This window comes from Hippocampus comes, unplaced genomic scaffold (genome assembly GCF_001891065.2).
Source record: "Hippocampus comes isolate QL1 unplaced genomic scaffold, H_comes_QL1_v1.1 scaffold374, whole genome shotgun sequence".
NCBI lineage: Eukaryota > Metazoa > Chordata > Actinopteri > Syngnathiformes > Syngnathidae > Hippocampus > Hippocampus comes.
The window spans coordinates 42712-68044 of NW_017805416.1; the positions used below are offsets into that span (position 1 = coordinate 42712).

Here is a 25333-nt window from a genome sequence, read left to right on the forward strand (position 1 = left end):
ACAGCATTAAAAACTCTCACCGGATCTGAACGACTACCCGTGCTTCGACACCCAGGCGCCTTTTACACACATGCGCTCAGACTTTGCTTCCTCCAAGGAAAGCGTGCTGGTGGAGTTGAGGAGGCCTTCAAAGTACTTTGCCCACCGACTCACGACATCCCGAGTTGAGGTCAGCAGTGCCCCATCCCCACTGTACACAGTGTTAGTGGTGCACTGCTTCTCTCTCCTGAGACGCTGGATGGTGGACCAGAATTTCCTCGAAACCGTTCGGAAGTCGGCTTCCATGGCCTCATTGAACTCTTCCCACGCCCGAGTTTTTGCCTCGGCGACCACCGAAGCTGAATTCCGCTTGGCCAGTTGATACCCGTCAACTGCCTCTGGGGTCCCACAGGCCATAAAGGCCCGATAGGACTCCTTCTTCAGCTTGACGGCATCCCTTACTGCTGGTGTCCACCAGCGAGTACGGGGGTTGCCGCCACGACAGGCACCAACCACCTTACGGCCACAACTCCGATTGGCCGCCTCAACAACAGAGGCACGGAACATAGTCCATTCGGACTCAATGTCCCCCGCCTCCCCCGGGACATGGGAAAAGCTCTGCCGGAGGTGGGAGTTGAAACTCTTTCTGACACGGGATTCCGCCAGACGCTCCCAACAAACCCTCACAATACGTTTGGGTCTGCCAGGACGGACCGGCATCTTCCCCCACCATCGGAGCCTACTCACGTCCAGGTGGTGATCAGTTGACAGCTCCGCCCCTCTATTCACCCTAGTGTCCAAAACATGCGGCCGCAAATCCGATGATACAATACAAAAGTTAATCTTCGAACTCCGGCCAAGGGTGTCCTGGTGCCAAGTGCACATATGGACTCCCTTATGTTTGAACAAGGTGTTCGTTATGGACAATCCGTGACGAGCACAGACGTCCAATAACGAAACACCACTCGAGTTCTGATCGGGGGGGCCGTTCCTCCCAATCACGCCCCTCCAGGTCTCACTGTCGTTACCCACGTGAGCATTGAAGTCCCTGAGCAGAACGAGGGAGTCCCCAGCAGGAGTACTCTCCAGCACACCCTCCAAGGACTCCAAAAAGGGTGGGTACGCTGAACTGCTGTTGGGTGCGTACGCACAAACAACAGTCAGGACCCGTCCTCCGACCCGAAGGCGGAGGGAGGCAACCCTCTCGTCTACCGGTGTGAACCCCAATGTACAGGCACTGAGCCGGGGGGCAATGAGTATGCCCACACCTGCTCTGCGCCTCTCACCGTGGGCAACTCCAGAGTGGAAGAGAGTCCAACCCCTCTCGAGAGAACTGGTACCAGAACCCAGGCTGTGTGTGGAGGTAAGTCCGACGATATCCAGTCGGAACTTCTCTACCTCGCACACCAGCTCGGGGTCCTTCTCTGCAAGAGAGGTGACATTCCATGTCCCTAGAGCTAGCTTCTGAAGCCGAGGATCGGACCGCCAGGGTCCCTGCCTTTGGCTGCCGCACAGCTCACACTGCACCCGACCCATTTGGCCCCTCCCATGAGTGGTGAGCCCATGAGAAGGGGGACCCACGTTGTCTCTTCGGGCGAAGCCCGGCCGGGCCCCATGGGTGTAGGCCCGGTCACCAGGCGCTCGCCAATGAGCCCCACCTCCAGGCCTGGCTCCAGAGGGAGGCCCCGGTGACCCGCGTCCAGGCAAGGGAAACTGAAGTCCATTTGTTTTATTCTTCATAAGGGGTCTTTTGAGCCGTGCTTTGTCTGGTCCCTCACCTAGGACCTGTTTGCCATGGGTGACCCTGCCAGGGGCATAAAGCCCCAGACAACTTAGCTCCGAGGATCATTGGGACACACAAACCCCTCCACCACGATAAGGTGACGGCTCATGGAGGGGTGATCAGTATCAAAACATAAAATTAGAATTGCACGTTGCCACTGAGACATTCATGGCCTCTGAGACACTTATGGCCTCATAGTGAACATAGCTCACTGTGCCTGAGTGAAAATTTTGTTACATTTGTGAGCCGTCACCTTACCGTGGTGGTGAGGTTTGTGTGTCCCAATGATGCTAGGAGCTAAGTTGTTTGGGGATTTATGGCCCAGGCAGTGTCACCCATGGCAAACAGATCCTAGGTGAGGGACTAGACAAAGCATGGCTCACAGACTCCTAATGATGAAAATGACATATGGAGCCCGGACGCAGGTCACCCCTCTTGAGCCAAGCCTAGAGGTGGGGCTCACTGGCGAGCACCTGATGGCTGGTGCATGGGGCCCAGCCGGGCTCAGTCCAATGAGGTAGTGTGGGTCCCCCTACTCATGGGCTCATCACCTATGGGAGGGGCCATAGGTCGGTGAGAAGTGAGTCAAAGGCGGGAACCTTGGTGGTCCGATCCCTAGCTACAGAAGCTAGCTCTAGGGACATGTAATGTCACCTCTCTTGCAGTGAAGGAGCCTGAGCTGATGGGTGAGGCAGCCTCCCCACACAGCCTGGGCTCTGCTACCAGTTCTCTTGAGAGGGTTTGGACTCTCTTCCATTCTGAAGCTGCCCACATTGAGAAGCGCAGAGCAAGTGTGGGTATACTCATTGCCCCCAAACTCAGTGCCTGTACATTGGGGTTCACACTGGTGGACGAGAGGGTAGCTTCCCTCCGCCTTAGGGTGGAGGGATGGGTCCTAACTGTTGTTTGCACAAAACAGCAGCTCAGTGTACCCACCCTTTTTGGAGTCCTTGGAGGGTGGGCTGGAGAGCTCTCTCTCTGGGGACCCCCTCATTCTGTTGGGAGACTCCAATGCTCACGTGGGCAATGACAGTGAGACCTGAAAGGGGGTGATTGGAGGACCCCCCCCCCCCACGCCCGCCCATCAGAACTTGAGAGGTGTTTTGTGATTGGACTTCTGTGCTTGTCTCGGATAGTCCATAATGAACGCTATGCTTAAACATAGGGATGTCCACCAGATCACCCTTGGCCACAGTTCAATGACTGACTTTGTGGTCGTATCATCGGATTTGTTTTGGACACTCGGGAGAAGTCTTGCAGAGCTGTCAACTGATCCCCACTTGGTGGTGAGTTGGCACCGATGGCGGGGGAAGATGCCAGTCCAACCTGGCAGCCCCAAATGTATTGTGAGGGTTTGTTGGGAGCGTCTGGCAGAATCCCCTGGGTTAAAGAGTTTCTAATCAAATATCCACTGAGCATTTCGCACGTCCCGGGAGATGGGGTGGGGGCGGGGGACATTGAGTCCAAGTGGACCATGTTCCAGGTCTCTGTTGTTGAGGCGGCCGATCGGAGTTGTGGTAGTCAGTGGTTCATGTGGGTCATGGCGGCAACCCCGAACTCGCTGGTTGACAGCGGCAGTAAGGGATGTGAGACTCCAGGGGCATCTGACGGATACCGACTACCCAAGCAGAACACAGCTTCAGCAAAGCAAGAGTCTGGGGAGTCTGAGGTGGGGTCTTCAATCTCCGGGGTTGACGTCACCAAGGTGGTTAAAAAGCTCCTCAATGGCAAGGCTCCTTGGGGGTGGATGAGTTCCGCCCCAGGGATGGATGAGTTCCGCTCTGGAGTTCCTCAAGTCTCTGGATGTTGTGGGGCTGTGCAGGTTGGCATGCCTCTGTAACATCGCATGGTCATCAGGGAGAGTGCCTCTGGATTGGCAGACAGAGGTGGTGGGCACTCTGTTTAAGAAGTGGGAACGGAGGGTGTATTCTGAAGCATCACACTCCTCAGTCTCCCTGGTAATGTCTATTCAGACGTGCTGAAGAGGACGGCCCATAGGGAAATCGGGTCTCAGATTCAGGAGGAGCGGTGTGGTTTTTATCATGGCTGCGGAACATTGGACCAGTTCTACACCCTTGCAGGTCCTTGAAGGTGCATGGGAGTTCACCTAACCCGTCTGTATGTGATTTGTGGACTTGGAGAAAGCTTTCGACCATGTCCTTCGGGGAGTTCTGTGGGGGATGCTTCAGGTGTATGGGGTATCGAACTACCTGATACGGGCTGTTCGGTCCCCATACCAGCGATGTCAGTTTGGTTCGCATTATTGCCGGCAGTAAGTCGTATTCATTTCCAGTGAGGGTTACCCTTTGTCACCGATTCTGTTCATAGCCTTTATGGTTCTCACCTGAGTGCAAAGCGGTTGGAATGAAAACCAGCACCTCCAAATCTGAAACAATGGTCCTCAGCTGGAAAAGGGTGGAATGCCCTCTCCGGGTCGGGGATGAGATCTTACTCAAGTTTAAGTATCTTGGGGTCTTGGTCACGAGTGAGGGCAGGAATGAGTGGGAGATCGACAGGCGGATCGGTTCAGCATCTGTTGTGATGCAGACTTTGTATCAGTCTGATGTGGTGAAGAAGGAGCTGAGCCAAAAGGCAAAGCTCTCAACTTACTGGTCGATCCACGTTCCTACCCTCACTTCAGGTCACAATCTATGGGGCGTGACCGAAAGAACGAGATCCCGGATACAAGTGACCGAAATGAGTTTCCTTCACATGGTGTCCGGCCTTTCCTTTATAGATAAGGTGAGAAGCTCGGTCAGGGCTCAGAGTGAAGCCGCTACTCCTCCACATTGAGAGGAGCCAGATGAGGTGGCTCGGGCATTTGATTAGGATGCCTCCTGGATGCCTGCTTATTGAGTTGTTCTGGGCATATCCCTCCGGCAACAGGCCCTGGGGATTTTATTTTTAAATGCGCCATGAGATCTTAATGAAAGCAATTTGGTTGTATACATGGGGTGGCCTAGTGTGCCCAAGAACTGATCTAGTTGCGAGATTATCTTTACATTGTAACTCAACTTAAGAACGTTTCTGGGTGCAATCCTGAGGCAGTATTTATCCTCCTTGGGTGAACTGGTTGCCTTAACACTTATAGAGTTTATTTCAAAAAAATATTTTAAATCCAAAGCACTGATGTCCATGCATTCGTTGTTCAATGTGAAGATTGCCGTAATGCACAGTATTGACAAGCCCTGTGGCAGCTGGCTTAACTTTGTCGGTCCGTGTGGAGGCTGGCCTGACCTCAATGCTTACACCATGCCCGCAAGTAAATATTAACCGTGTTCCCGTCATGAATCACCCCCAGCTATGACTATTTGAACGCATATTACCAACATCATCAGCTAAATTTCTCACCAAGAATTAAAAAAAAAAAAAAAATCCCCTGTTGACGTCATGAATCATCGTAAAAAAAAATAGAACTGTTTGCATGTGTGTGTATGAGTTGAGAGGATTGAAGCTAACTCATCTTTTTTACCATTCACTTGAAACAAACACTGGTCCTGGAAAGGTTTGAAAAAGAAGCAATCAAACTAATTCCCCCTATGAGAGAAAAGTTAGGAAACAATGTGAAAACAGCTTCCCTTTTGAAACTAAGCAATTGTTAGAAATGCAATCTGTCTGTCCGTCTGTCTGTCTGTGAGAGGTGTTGCCTTCAGGAACCATTCGAAAACTGCCATTGTTTCAGTTCTTGTGCTTTGGGTTTCAATTGTAGGTGCTCAGGCGTCATATTAAATATGAAATAACCATAGGACAGAAAAGACCAGACAAATGTGTCAACAATATAAAGTATATAGTTGATTTTGATTTTTGATTTTGTATTTGAGTTAAAAAAAACACATTTGGTATGGAGTAATCCAAAAGAAATTAAAACTATTCAAATTTCATTCCTTTAATATTATTATACTTGGATTACGTTACTAAATACATTTTAAGACAGGTAACTAGTAACTGTATCAGAATACACTTTTAAAGTAACCCTCCCGACCATGATCACCAATTGATCAGCTCAGTAAAACACATACTGTACTCAAGGTTAAATGTACTTAATCTAGGTGAAAACAAGTGAGCAACTGTCTGAATAGATATTACCTTACGCTATTGAATTATTCAATGCATGATCTCCATAAATCAGTCTAACCACATTAGCAGCAGACCATGTTGTACTTACGTCAGGGTGAAATGAATGTGCATGTGATTAACCTTGACGACATCCTCCTCGTGTGTATATGTATGTTAATTGTGTACGTGTGTGCAAGGGGAACGAGATACTGTAATGCAAATGCTGGCAGGAGCATTAACCTGTGAATGTCGACAGTGCGTTCCCGAGTTTAAACACTGGTCTTGGCCACATGTGCGACCATATATATCAGTGCGTACGTGACACGCTTCAGAGATTACTGATGAGGGCGATTGACCTTTGCAGAGCACCGATTAGGCAATGGCAAAAGGCTGTTCGGGTGCTAAGTGTATCTCATTTTGTTAAGTGTTCCTTTGGAAAATGAAGGATCCTAAGTGCACTTCACTGTAAGGATGAACAAAGGGGAACCAGAAAATACTGAAACAAGACATCCACACGAAGGTAGATAGTGTGCATTGCCTGTAGATGGCTGTTGTAGCTCCAATCACTCCCAGATATGAAAAAGAAAGAAAACAAGAGGTACTTTCACAACTTCTCCTTGTGAAACTGCAATATCATGTCTGCTGGCCTGAATGTGTTTCATCTATCAAGAGTGAAAGATGCAGTCTGATGTGGCCAGATGTACTGTGCCCTCAATAGGATCATTTCCGCTAAAGACAACAGTAAGTCATGTTTGTTATTTACAAAGAATCCCCATAAGGTGGGATATTGGTACTGAATGTGTGTGTGTGTGTGTATGTGTTTCACACAGTGAGCAACAATTCCAAAACCACACAATTTCAAGTATAACAACCTTTGTGCCAGCATCTGCTATGATGTATAACATACTTTATGGATAGTGGCCTTTTTCAACAAATCAGAGTGGCAGAATTCAGTTTTGAATGTGAAACCGCACACCCAGTAAGAGGGTCACATTAAATATATGAAGTGACTTGGTTACAGAAGTCATAACTGGGGTCTTGCTTGTGGTCACAATATCCTCCATCAAGGGAACAATTTCAATGGCCAGAAAAGTAAATGGATTCACTAGTTCAAAGTAGCCAGCACATCAAGTGGATCCAATCTTCCTTTAACGTTTAAAAGCATTAGAGAGGATTTCTTTCTAAAATATTTATTTCATAACTAAAAATGCTGCTGAAATTTAGTATGACATCTAAGAACGTTGGAATCAATGCATTCAATTTTTTTTAAAGAACAGATAAATCAATAGGTAGCTATCTAGCCAGCTAGAAAGATAGACAGACAGATAAATAGATATGTAACGGAGTGCTCCATCATAATTTAATAACTTTATGCATCACTTTGTTCCATACACCCACCTTAAATTATGCAGAAGTGAGGCAACAGCGCACAGTATGTCACCTGCTTCCAACCGTAGCATCAGGCAGAGCAACGGAGAAGTTGCATAGCTGAGTCGCATCTCGTTGATGGTACACACTAATTATCAATGTTATAGGAATATTTCACTTTGAGCACACCATACAGTAGAAAAAGAAAAACAATTAGTTCTCTGATTTGTTTCAAGCCCACATTGCTTTGTGTGTTGTTAATTAATTTACATTTTGTCGAGTGAACATTTTTACACGTGAAGTTGATACCAAGTGTTTGTCCTTTGCGCAGTAATGTCAGAGACCCAATGCGGCTTCACCAATGCTCCTGCCATACTGTGCACTGTTGTATAACTTCGGTCATAATTTAATAACCTTTATTCATCACTCCGTTACAGATGGATCGAGAGATGGATTGATAGATAGATGCTTTGTCAGATACAAGATCCGTCCTCATTTAGTTTTACGATCGACTGATATACAAAAGATTGTTTGAGCCTGACTCTGATATATAGCGTGGCACACAGTACTGACACGCGGATGGTAGTAGCACATATCCAAGAGCACATCTAAAACAGTTGGGATCGATGTATTCAAATTTTTAAGGAAGAGATAAATCTATAGCTTGTTAGTAGATAGATACTTTATTGTCAGATACAAGATTCGCCCTCGTTTAGTTTTTTGATCGACTGATGTACAAAAGACTGAGACTGACACTGATATAACGTGGCACACAGCACTGTCGCCCGGATGATACTATCACATATTCATTGTTTAGAGCATGGCTGGGGCCAGAGATGATATTCTTCAATCACTTGTTGTTGTTAAGATAAACAGGTTCAAACAGTTCATCCAGAGGTTGACCCGCAATCTTCGTACAGATTTTAATAAGATGTCTCAGTGCAGAGGATAACCTCATGCGCATACAAAGCTATTTGTTGTTCATTATTAACAACCTGGAAATCGCCTCATGGGGTTGTATTAACGTGTATTATGCTCGAGAAATCACAGTAAATGTATCCACTTCAATTATCCCACCGATTGAAATTATTTCTTGCAGTTCATTTCCACATATTTCTTCAGACAGACCGAGCACCTATTTTTCAACATAGAATAGATACAGAAATTGGCTGAGGAGCCTTAAAATTGAAATCTCCTTCAGACTCACGTTGCCTGATGCCATAAGAACCGTTATCTCTTTTGGTCCTTTTTTTTTTTTTTTTTTTTTTTTTTTAAAGGCTCTCCAGTCTTGACTTAAAATTTTCTTTCAATGCCTCGATTGGTGCTGCAGTTTGGCTTTTTAATTTGGATCGTATTTGTGTCTGTCATCATTCAAATTATGTCATGACCTATGCATTGTGGACAGATGCATTTTGGGATTTTAAAGGGATGTTTATGCGAGAGTTTGTTTGGCACAGTTTATCTGTTGTCATGAGTACACTGTATGCCGAACATGTTCTATATTTTATGTCAGACACCATTGAAAATGAGATGGCTGTTCATCTCAAGTGGCTAGCCATGAATACATTTTGATTGAACTGCATAACATTATGGTGTGTGGAACAGAAATCACAGATGCAGATTGTATGTCCAACACGATCAAAAATTTTTGACTTTGACCCAGTGAGCAACATTTTAATGAACCGCCACTGATCAAATGTGTCATGGAAAAAAAAGACTCTCCATTCTTTGTTCTTTTGCTTCCATGGAGGCAATGCAGTAAGGCTGGGACTGAAAACAAGATGAAGAGAAATGTGATCCTTTCTCTTGTTAAAGCTTCATTTGAGCAGCAGCATTCTGGACCATCTGGAGATTCCATTGAGATTTGTTGCAGCAGTGTGAGAAAAGACAATTAGTTTAGAGGTCACAAAAGCATGAACTAGTTACAGACAGTACATTTGGGATTTCTGCAGTGTTACGTGGTTGAAAAAAGCCTTGTCCTTTTCAGGAACTGGGAGTTGAAGGAAATGTCCTGATTATTTTAACGGCAGCTGAAATGTTCAGAGAAAAGTAATAACTTATTACAGATACAAATGATTCGATGTAAACTAAAAAGGTGCGTAATTGTGGTTCTTATCAAAGTTTGGTGAACACGTTTTTCATTTTCAATGATAAATGAAGTTGGGTGTGATCTGATTTCTACTGGACACTTGGCAAAGCAATTATTTCCCTGACAGGAATTAAATGGATGTGATGCTCAGAAACGGCAATATTGTTAACAGTGCCAATTTGGAGCGCTTATTGAATGCATTTGGAAGCTCTAAAGCAAAGCACAATTGACTCATTTATCCTCTCTCGTAAGTGAGTTGAACTGAGGATGGAGCCAAAAGAGGCCAAATTTGTTTCTGCAACTGGATCCCATACAATCCAAGGGTCCCAAACTTGGTAAAAAAAAAAAAAAAAGTCATGAGGCTATAATTGTCAGAATTACAAGCAGATATCGTGAGCAAGAACCTTTTTTTTATTTATTTTTTGCACTGAATACAAAATAAGAAATATAACAGAAATGACTTTGTACAGTCTCGGCAGATGCCATACTTATTTTAATGCTGCCTTGAAAAACCAACAAATCACAAATGAAATTCAGTCAAAACGATTTCAAATCACCCAAATGCAAAAGTTCACCTGTTATGATACATTGTGCGAATCGAACATTGATGTGGAATTAATTCAATACAAGTCTGGTAGCGAAGAAATGAAAATAACTGATATCAAGCTTTGCTTTCCCCACATTCTCATCAAAACAAGGGTTACAATTTCACACCTATAAAAACTGTGTTAAAACAATATAGCTATTTACACTGTACAACGATTTGAACACAAACAAACATTGTTGAGAAACTAAAAAAAAAAACAAGCATTCTGCCTGATTTGATCAGTCCATACCTGGACGTCAATACACTTCTGATTGAGGTTGTGGGACCTGCGGGGCGAGGCAAAGTGCCATAAATCAGAAATGCTGAAATCCAATTGAAGCCAATATGTCTCACTGAACTCGATGGCAGCAACAGTTCAAAACTGAATATAGTCGGGGACTAAAACAGTTTTCATTCGCATTTTTAGTGTTACCACTTGGGCTGTCCTTTTTATTTCTGTGTTGAATTTAAGAGTAAGTATAATATCAATACTGCGACCAAGGGGTTGGGTTCACAAATGTGGCACAACATCTCATAAATGTCTTGATCAAACAACATCACATCACCTACATACCATAAATTCCATGAAACACAATTACCAAAGCTGAGAGTGCGCCAGGTGGTTGCTAACGTGCACGGAATTTTGTTTCACATTTTCACTCACGTAACATGATTAAAAGCCTCTTTTCGTAACCTTTCCCCAATCCAAACCGTTTTTCTTCAATACTCTTTGCAGTGCTGCTCCAGCAGCGGGAAAAGAATTACAGAAGTTAATAATGAACGACAATCTGACTCGAACAGAAAACACGCAATAATGATTGGCCAAAAACTGTGGTTGTAAAAATGAATGCCATCAGCAGTATTACAGGACGACTACTCAGACTATTCCCTTTTCACCACTTTAACCCTTTCATGCACCAATAATGATAACCTGTAACCTGTTAACATGGTAGGCTGTCCACAGTAGTGACCGCTGTCCCTGAATGGGTTAATATATCGGGTTGTATTGCTGGGGCACGTCCCTACAAAAAGATCAATTCACGCAGAGAGAGAGAGATGATAACTGTACATTGTCAAAAGTACCTTGTGTGTGGTCTTGACATACGTAAAGGTACAAATAAAAGGACCTAACGGAAAGTACATTAGCAACAACAGCAGCGCTTCGCTTTCATACAATACTAGTCATGGTTGAAGGGGGGGGGGGCACATTCTATATGAAATAAAGTACACGTCTTTTAGAAAAAGCAGATTGCCCCCACCCACACACCTGATTACGAGTCAGGTTATTCTATGATACAAAATCTGTACAAGCACTTTAAATTGTGCCAAAAGGAAACAACGGGAAGGCAGTAGTAGGGGAGTTTTTTTGTGTGTGTTTATAGAAAGAAGTACTCCTTTGGCAGCAGGAAAATCAAACAATCGTTTCACTTACATTACAGTCCCTTCTGTTTTGCTATATTTCTCCAAAACATGTTTAAATATGAATCATTCGTGAATTAGTCTCTCTCATGCACATTCTCTGGCCAATTCTCCTATCACATATGACTTCCTGTTGAACCAGAAAGGGCACTTCTCTTCTGAAAAAAAAAAAAAAGAAAAAAAAAAAGGAAAGACATTTTCAATGGGTGTGGCAGAAATACAATGGTTGATGCTTCCAACAATGTTGTTATTGTTGTTTGACTCATTTCAATGGAACTTCTTCAAAAGCAGGGCTTTTTTTTTTTTTTTTTTTTTAGCATTGAGCGAGATGTCACTGTACAATCAATCACACCTCTGTTTGTTGCTGCGACTCAGTGATGATGGTTACCCCTCGACGCAGCTCGTCCATACTGTCAAAATCGCTGCCCTGTTCGGAGTCACCTAGCCCGCAGGGGGCTGACACGTCCGACGCTGACGACGCTCCAATTGACAGACGCATATTTAGAGACACAGAGTCTCCGTTGTCCTCAGTTTTTGAGCTTACCCCGCTTGCCGAAGTACTGAAATCCCCATGCACTGCCTCCCCGACTGGAAGCGGATGGGGCGGCAGATATTGACTAGGGTGGAAATGAGGCCTGCCACGCTGATGTCCAGTGTCACCAGAATTCAAGGTGCTCTCCTTGGAAACCGGCAAGTTGGCAGGTAGCACAGTATGAGGCTCTGCATAATCCTCCCCAACGGGCAATGGAGGCGGCAATTGGTCTTGGCTGAAGAATTCCTCATGGGGAGGGGGGTAGTCGCTGTCAACGTCATAACCCCCCAGATAGTAATCAGACTCTAATTCACGAGCGCTTCCTCCAAGTCGCGCTGCTGTGCCCACTGCAATGCCTCCAGGAGGAGCCTCGTAGCCCCGCGCCTCTTCGATGTCTGATAGTTTGGTGCTTGGCATCCAGTCTGATGTGTCCCAGTGATATGCTGGACAGTAGAAGAGGACAAGGTTAGCGACAAACTGGAAAGTGAAGCTTCCACATGGAATCAGTCATCACTGCCAACATCCCCCTCTGCACAATGTTTTGCAGCTTTGCAATCCACATGCCTTGGGTATGCATAAGGTCACACATGCACTTGCAGCAAGAATACACCAAGGCGGTGAAGGTCATTGACATGACAAGCACTTCACAAAACAACACTGGGTTTCAGAACTGCTCTGGCATGCACACAAGAAGCCGTTAAGGGGCAGGATCATGGCATGCTTCAGTTCACGGGACTCAGGGACACATTAAACCTTTTGACACGTTAGAAAAGCATGTGTAAATATTTGGTCAAATGTCCTCTTGATTGATGAGGCAGTCATATAATCACGCATTTCTTGACAACCAGACGCTCTGTTCAATTACTTTTGGCCTGCCTCATGAATGCATCTATCGAGCCTGAAGTGAGGGTTCCAAATCCACCTGAAATTAGTCATAAACTTGCCATTTTGAATGAAGTAACTCTTTATCATCTATTTGCTGAAGGGTCATTCTCATTTACACAAGAAAGCAACGTAGACAAAAATAATATTTCTTATTACTCCTATGTGAAGCGAGAATGGAATATCCTGAGCAGTGTACACTGAAGCCAAAGCATAATTCTCCCAACAAACGGAAAACCTACCATGGACTGATTGAACAATTGAGCAAGTTGCGATGGAAGATTAAAAAAAAAAAAAACAGAAGCGACAGCATGCCTCGAATCAGAACGCAAACTGCATAGCGATTGAGAATGTGGAATTTTACATCCTCAAACTTGCACAATCACCGGTATGGAAGAACAACTGCAAACAGCACGATAGTAGATGTGGTAGGGCGAGTAAGGGGACAAGCAAAGAAGGGCGTTAGGCAGAAAGGAGAATGACAAATGACTGAGTGTCCTCTGGGCCAAGTCAACAAGCTGTAGGAGGATGGCACAGAGCTCAGAGGAGTCACATGAATTCATCAGTGCCAAAAGACCATCTGGGTATTTATAATACGATACAAGGAGTAGACTCATGATGTGAGCTGCCGGTGGTTCGCCAGTTCAAGCCTCGGTATCATTTTTTGTTTCCGGGGATAATGATAGTTGGTTGGTTTCGCGACGAAGGGATTTGCACTTTCAGGTATTGCAGCACTTCATTGGTTCCCTGACACCAAGGTGGGTGAAAAGGGAGGGCCTGCTCGCACAAAATGGCATCCTAACGACTTGTGTCTGTTTGGCGCTGGTAGTGATTAATGAAGCATTTGCCGAGTATTGTACTTTAGTCAAATGGAAACGTTGGCCTGATGCTCGTCCAAGAGAAAAAGGTCAGATGCTTGCCGCAAACGTGATGGAAAGTAGGTCATTTGATCTTGCCCCGTGACAAGGATGTTGTCGCAGTTGGATTGATAGCATGCCGCTAAAATACCGTATTTTCCACACTAAAAGGTACACTGGATTATGAGGCGCACCTTCAATGAAAGGCCTGTTTTGTAATTTTTTTCTCACATATTGCATGCACTGGACTATAAGGCACAATCTACAATGCATCCACTAGATGGAGCTACAGGTACGTCATTGTCCGTCTCCATGCCTTCTCTTCTTCCGTTAGACTCGAGAGGCGTTCATGACCGCCTCCAAAAAAAACGTAAATTAATGATCACTTCAATGAAACTACAAAAATTGAAAATAAAGTAATGCATCAAAACATAAAATCACAAAATACATTCTATAGCTCCCCGACAGAATTTATTTCGGTATTTCCTTGAGCGTAGTGCAACAGAATGATCAGATGTCAGTAAATTGGTGGAGACTATACTGTCTCAGAAGTGTTTGTTATTTATTCCTTTGTTGTGTACTGTATTCACAAACGAGGAAATCACAAAATAAATTCTGTAGTGGGGCTATAGAATTTATTTTGTGATTTTTTTCTGTTTTGATGCATTATTTTCAATTTTTGTAGTTTCATTGAAGGAATCGTTAATTTACGTTATTCCGAGGCGGTTATGAATGCCTCTCGAGTCGAACGGAAGTACAGAAGGCACAGAGACGGACAAAGACGTACCTGTATTTGTTGAGACTGTGAAAACCAAAGTGCGTTTTAAAAAAAACAACACCACAGCTCTCCTTTTTTTTGGAGCTGCAACAAAAACTTATTTTATAAAGCAGCGACACAGTTCACTGAACCCACAGCAAGTCATAACATTGTAAGCATGTCTCCAGCAAGGAGCCATCTTGGGGTCGACACATTACCGTAATGACCATACACAAGGCACACCGGATTTTAAGGCGCGCTGTGAGCTTTTAAGAAAATTTTCGGTGTGCCCTATAGTGCGGAAAATACGGTATTAAAATATGAATGTGTTTTGTCACTGGTCATCATTTGGCTCAGACAAATCTCCAGATGCATTTGAGGTCAACTCCTTGCGAGCGAGAGAGAGAGAGAGAGAGAGAGAGAGAGAGAGAGAGAGAGAGAGAGAGAGAGAGAGAGAGAGAGAGAGAGAGAAAGAGATGGGTGGGAGTTTTCACCTCTGTTGTAGGTTTGACTTTGGTCCATGACTGACACTGTCAGATGGAAGAATAAAATATGAGAAGATTGAAGCATTTGGACATACAGTAGGTGACTCGTTTGTTGCATGAGCCATTGCAAAAGTCTTCGGCCACCATTAGCTTTGCACTTTTCATGATAAAATTTAATGGCGTAGAATCGATACAAACACTAAATATTTGTCGAGGTAGAGTTACCAGGATTGCAAAGAAATAAAATATATCTCCAAATAGGGAAGGTCCGCGGACCAGGGAAGGTTGTGTTAAATCTTGGTAAGAATATGTATAAAGGTGCACATACTGTGTAGCAGGGGTGTCAAATTCATTTTTGTCGTGGGCCACTTTGGAGTTATGTTTTCCCTCGGTAGGCCGTTATGACTGTGAAACCGAATAAATGTTAACTCATCTCTTTGCATAACTTGTACACAACCAATTGATGGATTACTAGTCAACTATTTGCTAAATTAAGTTTAAAGTTTCTTTTTTTCAAGACAATGGTCTATTTTGGTGAAGTTTCTCTTCAACTCTTACCCGGCTGACAGTTTCATTGGAGCTGTCACTGCTTCCGTGTGACGTGTCTTAAAAACAGCTATTTGTTTGTTGTTTGTTCCTTTCTTGTTGAAGTGTAAACAGGGTTGCAAAATTGTTGCAAAATCGGAACATCATTTATTACACATGACATTTTGACATTTCAGTCCAGATTTTAGCAAGGATCATGCAAGTTGACACACACGATTTTCTTTCATGGGGCACAAAAAATGATGTGGCGGGATGGAGGTGGGCCCCTGGCCTCGACTTTGATACCTTTGCTGTATAGGAATTTATTTTCGCTGTCCATCACAACTCTATGAATGGAGCTCATACTCCACCACCAACAAAGTTTGCTTGGTGACTCACAAAGAGTTGCACAAACAAACACAAATATGCTAATCCCCCCTTTTTCCCCCGCAGCTGATTACAGTTTGGCCTTGGAGGAGGACAGAGTTATTATTATATAGACTGTATTATACAACTGGCAACACAACAACTCTAACGGTGCCTTAAACCTTTGCATGGTACTGTAAATATAATCTTGAATTCAAGCATATTGGAGTCATGCTTAGGTGAGGTGCCTGGTTTCTTTATTTTATTATAATTTTTTAATGAAATTGTCAACCTTTTGGTTCCTTTCAATGATCTTTTAAAAAAATAAGATTTCCCACACAGCATCCATCACTTGAACTTGCATCACTGTCATACCCAGCGGATGGGCCCCAAGACCTTTTCCATGAACAGAAAGAAAAATCACAGATGATGAGGCTCAAACTGGACTCCAAAGGCTTGCCAGTTGTTCTCCAAAATCGTTGCAAGTACAGTGTGAACTGATCTGCATACTTAATCATCTTTTACAAATGAAAATCAATAATACAGTCTCAAATAAATCAATATCTTGAAAAAAAAAGCCAGAAGGCAAGCTGTCCAAGAAACTGCAGACTATTCCATCAAATAAATGTTTTTTTCGTAGCATTCCCGCGGCCCCTCAGTCAATATTTGAGTCAGATTTTTGCCGGCATTTGGGAGCATGCAAGTATGCTTTGTCTCAAAGACTTGTTGGCGATGAAATGCTTGTTTTTTTCTTTTTTTCTTTTGGTGGCCTTGAGCTGACAAAGAGAAATCATCGTTGTGTTACTTTCCCTAAGGCATCAGCATTGCGGGGAGAGATTTTGTTTGAGCCGATATCTTTAAATTTAAAGGACCTTGTAATGAGAGTTCAAGCGATGCGCGCTCAGTGGAAAGTCCTCAAAGCACAGTCAAAAGAAACAATCATCAGAGAAAGGAAAAGAGTGGAAGAGTCAGAGGTGAGATGCAAAGTGGATGAGGCATGGTACCTTCACTTTCGATTGTGTCGACAGCGTCATTGACCAGTCGAATGACGGTCACTATGGAGGCTTTTGGAGGGAGAAAAAGAGATACGTTTTGAAAGACAGTAATTCATGGTGACGATTTAGGACATCCACTCAAAATCCCATCCGTTGGGGTCCCCGTGCCTGGAACAGAAGACTACCTTTGGCAGCCTTAGACCTGAAGAGTTCTTTCACACTCTTTTTGCGCCGACAAATGGAAAATGAGCAATGCCAGCAACCCGTCATGCAAATGAGGTAACATTTCAAATGGAAAATAAATCCTCAAGGATCAAAGAAAAGAATAAAATGAAATGGGGAGAAAAAAACAGTGCGCAAAAAAAAAAAAAAATCAGTCCAACTGGAAAATCATATTGGCTTGAAATAACTGGCCAAAATGAACTCCTTCGATTATTTGGCAATGACGGTGACATTTCTGAAGCACAAGTGTTCAGAAAACTGCGATGTATGGAAATCATGGCAATGCAATCAAACCAAGACACAAAGCCATGTGCAAAGCTCCAGACACGGGCAGCACGACACACAAGTCACGGTGAACGATTAAAAACCCTCATCTGCAGGAAGTGCGGCTGACTGTCCGTATAACCACGTCCTTTGGAAACCCCCCCCACCCCCCAAAAGAAATTTGCGATATTGTTGTATTCAGCGGTGTGACGTTAGGACATTGTGCGTACATGCAATCAGTCTCACACATTCCCGTTCTACAATGAATGTTACGGCTTACGGCACCGAAAAGTGCCAGTACACGAAATCAAGAGGGAACCGTTTAAAGCCCCTCCCGTCTTGTTGCGATTTCAATCAGATGAAAAGAAAATGAAGAATCTACTGTCTGTGTCCTATGTGTTGTGTTGTGTTATTTTTGTTATTTTGACTTCAAAATGGCGCTGCGAGAGTGGCTGCCTTTCCAGCAGCTCCTATATTTTGTTGTTCTATTTCTTCCCTTCATAACTTTGCTGCTGTGAATTGGGAATTTCTCCATTGCGAGACCAATTAAGGTTTTCTTATCTTATCTTATCTTAAAACAGTCTTGTTTCCGGTCTCTGAAACCGCATGCTCGCTTTCATCTGCAAAGAAACTGCTTTGTTTATGGCAAACGCTGCCCTCAAAATGCTCGGTGCGCTTGAGTCAATGAAGCTAAAAGGACAAAACGCATGCATCGGAAAACTCATTCTGTGGCTTGGGCGCTTGGTGAGGCCGGGGTCTTATGTGAGGCGCAGCTCCGCAAAATAATGGATGAGACACAGTTGGCTGTGGAAGTCACACGAGGGAAGCTTGGAGTCAGTGTTTCCATTCCTCCCTCTCTTCTCATTGACAATTCAGCCGTCTTGCATTCTTGCATCCTCATTCTCCTCATGCGCACACTGGGGACATGTGGTCTTTGTATTGCGTTCTATTGGAAGCTAAGCGTCTCACCAATGTATGAACCCCGTGTTTATGGAAATCATTTGCATTTCAATGTAAGACACAGGCCCGGGCTTACCGAACAAGAAAAAAACATTTTCGAAGACCAACAATTAATAGAGTTGAAACTCAAGGGCTATTTGGGATTCAGAGGGCATTACTAACAACGCGGTACAAAAAGAAAGAGTGTCTATCTTACCGTTGTCATCGCAGGAGTCCGAATGAAAGGAGCTTAGCGACTGGACCTCTGAATTACTGCCTTTGTTGCTCCCTGAGAGACAAGTGACTTCCTCGGCCATATCAACCATCTTACCTGTAAAGAGAGGATCAGAGGGAAATTATTACAACTGCATTATGAAATGTGTCTTTTTTTTTTTTTTTTAATTGAATTAGAAATGAATCTGCAATAAGTGAACCGCGAAGTAGTGAGGGATCACTGTACATGTAGATGCATCGGGACACAAACGAATGAATTTGTCTCAAAAAAGCTTGAACCCGATGATGGCCGATCAAAACAAAAAGTTACAAATCTGTGTGATGTCGGTGATGATTTGAGGGAAATGCCACATTCACCCTGCTAACAAGTTCATTCATCCTGGAAAATGATTTTCTACCTACCAACACAAATGCACTGAATTTATACTCTCTCAAACTGGGGCCTACCGAAGTGATTTTTCTTTCTGTTCATGGAAAAGGTCTTGGGGCCCATCATTTGGGTATGACAGCGATGCGAGTTCAAGTGATGGATGCTGTGCGGGAAATCTTATCTCATTCCAAAAACATGCATGCTAGGTTAATGGAGCACTCTAAAATTTGTCCCTAGATGTGATTATGAGCACACATGGTTGTTTGTCTATGTGTGCCCTGCGATTGGCTGGCAACCAGTTATGGGTGTACTCCGCCTACTGCCTGAAGACAGCTGGGATAGGCTCCAGCACACCCCGCGACCATTGTGAGGATCAGCGGAACGGAAAATGGATGGATGGATGGCTGGATGCAGGTTATTAAGAGTACCTTCAACAAAAGTGAATTTCACTGGGACTGTACACTCACAAACACTCTCACCCTCATCGCTGTCCCACGGGCTCTTTTGTATGGAGTCACAGTCTGATCGACAAGGAGAAACCGGAGGTAGGTTTGGGGCCACGCTGCACACCACAACCCCTCTCCTTGTGGACCCCGACAAAATCCTCGGCGACTCTGGGTGAAAGGTGCTCATCTCTGTGTGCTCCACTGTGCGCCCGTCCACCATCTTTTCCAATGTCGACCGTGGGTCACTCTGGAAACAAGGAGTGTACGCCATCGGCCTGACAGGGACCTGAGGAGGTCCCATCATCCCACCCGTTCCCACCACGGTGGGCCCGAGTCCTGTTTCCGAGTAGAGATTGATGGGGTCTCCTGCGGTGCAATGCAGAGTCTTAAACTGAACACCATTGGCTTTGTTGAGAAGGGCTGCTGTGGCAGGGTCCTGAATCAGCGACAGGTTGTTTCGTGAGTAGCTCTTTTGGAAGACCTTCTTGCGGAAAGCGATAAAGAGGATGATGAGGGTGGTGATGACAAAGAGCACCACGGCGATGCCAATCAACTCCTCCTTTCCGACCACCGCGTGCCCAGCTTGCATGTCAGGGACGACGACAGGCCTTAGGCTGCAACGCTGGCCCACGAAGCCCGCAGTGCAGTTACAGTAGAAGGAACCGTGTGTGTTGACACAGATACCACCGTTCTCACACTCGCCCTCGGGATTGCTGCGGTCACATTCATTCACATCCTTCTCGCAGCTGCGGGATGAAGGGTTGGAGAAAAGGGGAGAAACTGTGATCAGAAGAATGGATGAAGAACAATGGCCGCACAAATTATCTCTTGGCTGTGAGCTCATAAACTGATTATTATTATTATTATTATTATTTTTTTTTTACCGGATTTTTATTTTTTTCTACTCCTTTTGAGCCCATACTGACCGATCAGACAATAAGTTTGCCAGCACCATACATTATGGGACCTATTTTTGTAGACATCATCATCATCTTTATTATATTTTTAATATGTCCCTGTATTGCAGCACAACTGGTGTGGAACACTCATAGCCTCCATCTATTGTGCTTATGCGTATGCTCCCATACTTTCCATGGCATATGAAAAACAGGCAGCAAAGCGCAGGTGGTAATAAAACATTTTGGGGATATGTTTTTTTTTTTCTTCATTCAATGTTAAGTGAGCTCACCGTAGTTTAACAAGTAAATTACACTCAAATGGAAGTTTTACAAAGTCAAATTACGCATGGTGATTAGGTTATACATCCAATAATCTTGAAAGTCTTTTGGCACACTTGTATATCTGCAGGCTAACTAACAAGCATGCACGTTATTAAAGATTGTAAACTGAGCTTGGAGCTAATTAATAAACACTGTTAAAAACTGACACGCTGCACACAATGTAACATTGCCCCCATGTGGTCACAGAAAGAAAATTGAGACTTTTCTTAATATGTGGACTTTTATCTCTGAAATTGTCTTTAAATAGGTTAAATTGTTAACATTTGTACACAAAATTATACAACCTCACTTGCAAATTATAATGCCATTCTTATTATTCTGTTATGATTAGCCCATTTGTACTCCATGTTGTAAAAATCCCTTTGCAGTGTTAGTACGACATAGAGGCAAAATCTTGAACAACTCATGTTCAAATGTTATGTTCCACATTGGTAGATGTTATTTTTTGAATATGACTGGAGAAATTAGGTGGTTGTTTTTTTTTTTTTTTTGCCATTCCCCTAAATTAAGAAATATACCCAGCCACGAGTTAACTCATTCAAGGCCAAGTACGTTTTTTCATGTTTTTTTTAAAGAATCCAGGCACGAGTTTATATATTTGTAAGGTTTTTTTTTTTTTTTTTCCACGTGTTCGGCTACAGAAGGGTCTGAACATAGCTGGCACTAAATGAGTTAAAAACAAAAATGAGTTTACTGTACTGTTCGACTCAGACCTGACATTGTACAGCCACATTTTTCGACAATAACAACATCGTCCTGCGATCAACTAAACAATTTACCAGGGATTAAAGGACCGCAGGATTAAGAAAACCTCATCTAAACATTTCACTTCATGTAGACTATATTATGTAATGTAAGAGTGTTTTTTAAAAAACAAACAAAACAAAACAAAAAAAAAACCACCTGTAACTGATTCAGAGTGCTGCTACCTTTTAACAAATAAACTCACACTGGACTGTACTTTCATCCTATCTCTAATCTTTCACTTTACTTTTAATTTTCCATCTCATTTTCTATAATCTCATTTTTGATCACGTTTGTCTGAATTTCTAATCAAATGAATCGAGTTATACGACGAATTGGCGAAGCCCTAGAGCTAACCTTAAAGGATTCTCCTATTCAACGTTTGATTGGAATGATACTCACGTGAGACCCATGAAGCCTCTTCGACAACTGCAGAGGAACGCATTGCCAATCGCCTTACACATTCCACCGTTCTTACATGGGTTGGGTACACACGCTGTTATCTCTATCTCACAGTGCCCTCCGGTGTACAAGGGGTTGCAGCTGCATGAGAATCCTTGCAGACACGGGAGACAAAAAGGAGAGACACAATTACGAATTTTGGCTTTCTGCACACTGCAGAAGTTGCACGACTTGACTAGTTGCTGATGATAAGTAGCTACAATACTGTAATTTAAAAAACTGACCGGAGGAGCAATAATCTGATGTGTATTCAATAACAATGGACAGTTCATACTATACACCGGATTTAATCCGTAAATACATATTAGACACAAGACGACATAGGTTGCGTGAAGGCTCGCCCGCTTTCGCATGTTACTATTGTCAGTCGGAGAAAACTATGCTTCTTCTTATTGTTGCTTGAACAGCCAGGTGACATTTGTAACGTTCTACTGTCTTCCTTAGTTCCTTTAATTTATTATTTTTGTTTTTTGTTTGTTGTTGTGGTCGACAGGTTAGCGCAGGGGTCGGCAACCCAAAATGTTAAAAGAGCCACATAGGACAAAAAAACCCAAAAAACAAATATGTCTGGAGCCACAAAAAAAAAAAAAGCCTTCTATAAAACTTACAATGAAGAAAACACAAGCTGTATGTATGTAGGAGACTGGACTGTCTCAAAATTGTTTATGTTATTCATTCCTTTGTTTTGTGTTCACAAACGCCCCCATAGAATTCATTTTGTGACTTCCTCGCTTGATTGTTTTGTTTTGGTGCATTATTTTCGCTTTTCTTCGTGTCAGTGAAGTTACAATGAATTTCCGTTTTTTGGAGGCTGTCTTTGAACGCCTCTCGAGTTGAACTAGAAGAGAGAGGCACGGATTCGGACGCAGATGTGCCTGTGTTTGTTAAAAGCATAAATAAAGTGTACGTTTTAAAAAAAAAACAACACCACAGCTCTCCTTTTTCGGAGCTGCAACATGTATCTACAGGATATCTATTTGAACTATAGTAGCCTACTATCAAAATCTTTTTCCATTTTCAACATTTTTTATAAAGCTCCAGGGAGCCACTATATGTCGCTAAAGAACCACATGCGGCTCTGGAGCCGCGCGTCAACCTCACAGTGCAGAGATACCGGGTTCGATTCCAGCTCCGGCCTTCCTGTGTGGTGTTTGCGTGCTCTCCCTGTGCCTGCATGGGTTTTCTCCGGGTACTCCGGTTTCCTCCCACATTCCAAAAACATGTATGGCAGGCTGAGTGAACACTCAAAATTTTCCTTCGGTGTTGAGTGTGAGCGCAAATGGTTGTTCGTCTATGTGTGCCCTGCGATTGGCTGGCAACCAGTTCAGGGTGTCCCCCGCCGACTGCCCAAAGACAGCTGGGATAGGCTCTAGCAAGCCCCGTGACCCTTGTGAGGATAAGCGGATCAGAAAATGAATGGATGGATGGTTGTTTATTGTTGTATGAATTCATTTTGCTCCATGTACAGCACTTTGTATACAGTGGTGGTTGTTTTAAAGTGCACTTTAAATAAAGCTGAGTTGAGTTGAGTAACTTGGCCAGATAAAGAAATCTGTCGTCGCTCTGGGAGCACCATAGCAGTGGCTTCTGCAAGGGTGGTAATTTACATTGCTTGCAAATAATCACAGAACTCTTCGTGTGGGGTGGAATAATTCCATGTTCTCCTTCCAATGGTTCAAAATTTGGCTCTAGCCTGGATTTTCCCCTTTACTGGTTCTCACTCACTTACCAAAGCTGCTCATTCAGAAAGGGAAGATACTTCAAAAAAACAACCAAGCCCTATTAAAGAGTGAGGATATTCAAACAAGCACAGTCTTTTCGGAAAATACATAACACCCACACAATATAAAAAAGGACATGCGGATGCATGAAAAAACAGTGTACAGGAGCACTCTTTCAACAATAGACGCACAAAGCAAAGCGACACATTTTAGTGTGTGTTTACAATCAGAGCCATTAACGTTTCGCAGCATTATTTGGGACAGCTTGGAGCTACAATTACTACTTTGATTTGCCCATAACTGTACAAATGAAAAGCATTGTTAGTCTTGCAAAGACAACAGGCACAAGCAGTTGCTCGAGCTACTATTGTTCAACCCTTATTAACCCTTACATGCACCCTGTAACATGGTAAGCTGTCTACTGTCATAACCACTGTCCCTGAGAGGGTTAAAGTTGTTCTAATCTGGCATCAAATCCGTGTCAATCGGCAACGTAGTGTTCTTTTGTTATCTTAACTGAAAGTTGGAGGAAGTCAGAGTAGAGCTTAAATTCACCTGTTTACCAGATTTTTTGGTGCTCTTTGTCAAAAGCTCAAAGATTCCACAATATGGTGCCAGAGCCATTCCTAACAGAAAAGTAGTCCTCACTCTTGACAGTTTATTACCAATACAGTACCCTTTTTTTTTTCTTTTTTGTGGCATTCATGTAGAGCTGGCGTTTGAAGCCAAGAAGAAGTAAAAGGGGCTCCAGTATTTATATCATTGCTGAAATATAGAGGGATGTACAGTGGTGGCTTGATATACAGCACGAGTTTTATGTTTTCCTTGACCACACTCATAACTCAAAACATTCAAATCATTTTTCCCCACTGAATCGAATGGAATGACATGAATGCATTTCATCCCCCCCCCCCCCCAAAAAAAATAAAAAATCAAATGTACTTTTTAATGACAAAAATAGCAGACAATAATATACCCAACAAAGTACCTCTAATTCATTTGGAATAAAAAATTCAACTGTTTTTGTCACACTTTCTCCTGTAATGTACTTTTTGCGGTTCTTTCTGGTGTTTTGCCACCTGGGGGAGTATTAGAAAGCCTGATGCATAACCTGTCGTGAGGGGAAGGCAATAACAGTGGTATGTGTTGCGAAACCGTTGGTGTTCAGATATCCACCGCTTATAAAGAGTAACAGCACTGCCACTCAGATGATAATTGTTAGCCCATGTGCCTGTGCTTAAGTGCAGCATTCGATTCTGGCTTCAGCCTTCCTGTATGGAGTTTGCATCTTCTTCCCGTGGATGCGTGGGCTTTCTCCGGCTACTCTGGTTTGACTCCCACATTCCAAAAGCATGCGTGGCAGGTTTATGGAACTTGTCAAATTGTCCCAAAGTGTGATTGTCTGGGTGTGCGAATGGTCGTCTGTCTATATCTGCCCTGTTATTGGCTGGCAACCAGTTCAAGGTGTACCCCACCTACTGCCTGAAGAGAGCTGGGATAGACGACAGCATGCCCGCAACCCTCGTGAGGATAAGCGGATTAGAAAAACGATGGATGGATTGTTTTGTATGTTAGCGGAGGCTACGTGTTAGGCCTTATTCCTTAACGTTGAGCTGAGCATGGAAAAAAACAGCTTGAAGCCTGTATGAATTAATCAATTACAAACCATCGTCACATTTCCATGCGCATTTCAGGAGTGCTGTTCAAAATCAAACATGTAAGCACCGCTGCCAACTGCTCGGCATTGTCTGTATTTGTCAGGGAAAATCTCTGAAAGCAACCTCATTACGGCCGGACCATGTGGGTGTTGCGGATATTTCAAACTAAATCATGGGTCACATTGCCAAAAGAATATAGTTGGAAGACAACTGCAATCTATGTTTAATAACGTGCTGCTTTTGCTAGTGGCTTCGGTGATGTAACACGTTGCTGCAGAAGCTAGCAGACGAGTCCAAAGTCAGCTGAAAGCTCATGACTTGAGGCTCATGCCTGCTAATTTTAATATATTCGT

At 43.6% G+C, this 25333-nt stretch overlaps 1 protein-coding gene across 7 annotated transcripts in view; it reads right to left on the reverse strand.

Annotated features, from left to right (window-relative positions):
* Positions 1-11481: 11481 nt before the first annotated feature.
* Positions 11482-25333, reverse strand: part of fat3a (FAT atypical cadherin 3a) — a 141202-nt gene continuing 127350 nt past the window's right edge. For 4 of the 7 annotated variants that reach the window (XM_019873864.1, XM_019873867.1, XM_019873863.1 and 1 more), the window contains 6 exons: positions 21542-21695; positions 19188-19900; positions 18322-18435; positions 16689-16748; positions 14803-14838; positions 11482-12255 (listed from right to left, as the gene is read on the reverse strand). In XM_019873864.1, coding sequence (XP_019729423.1) covers positions 11627-12255; positions 14803-14838; positions 16689-16748; positions 18322-18435; positions 19188-19900; positions 21542-21695 — 1706 coding nt within the window. In that variant the 3' untranslated portion in view covers positions 11482-11626. The remainder of the gene's footprint in view (positions 12256-14802; positions 14839-16688; positions 16749-18321; positions 18436-19187; positions 19901-21541; positions 21696-25333) is intronic. The other 3 variants (XM_019873869.1, XM_019873868.1, XM_019873866.1) reach the window with 2 other exon arrangements.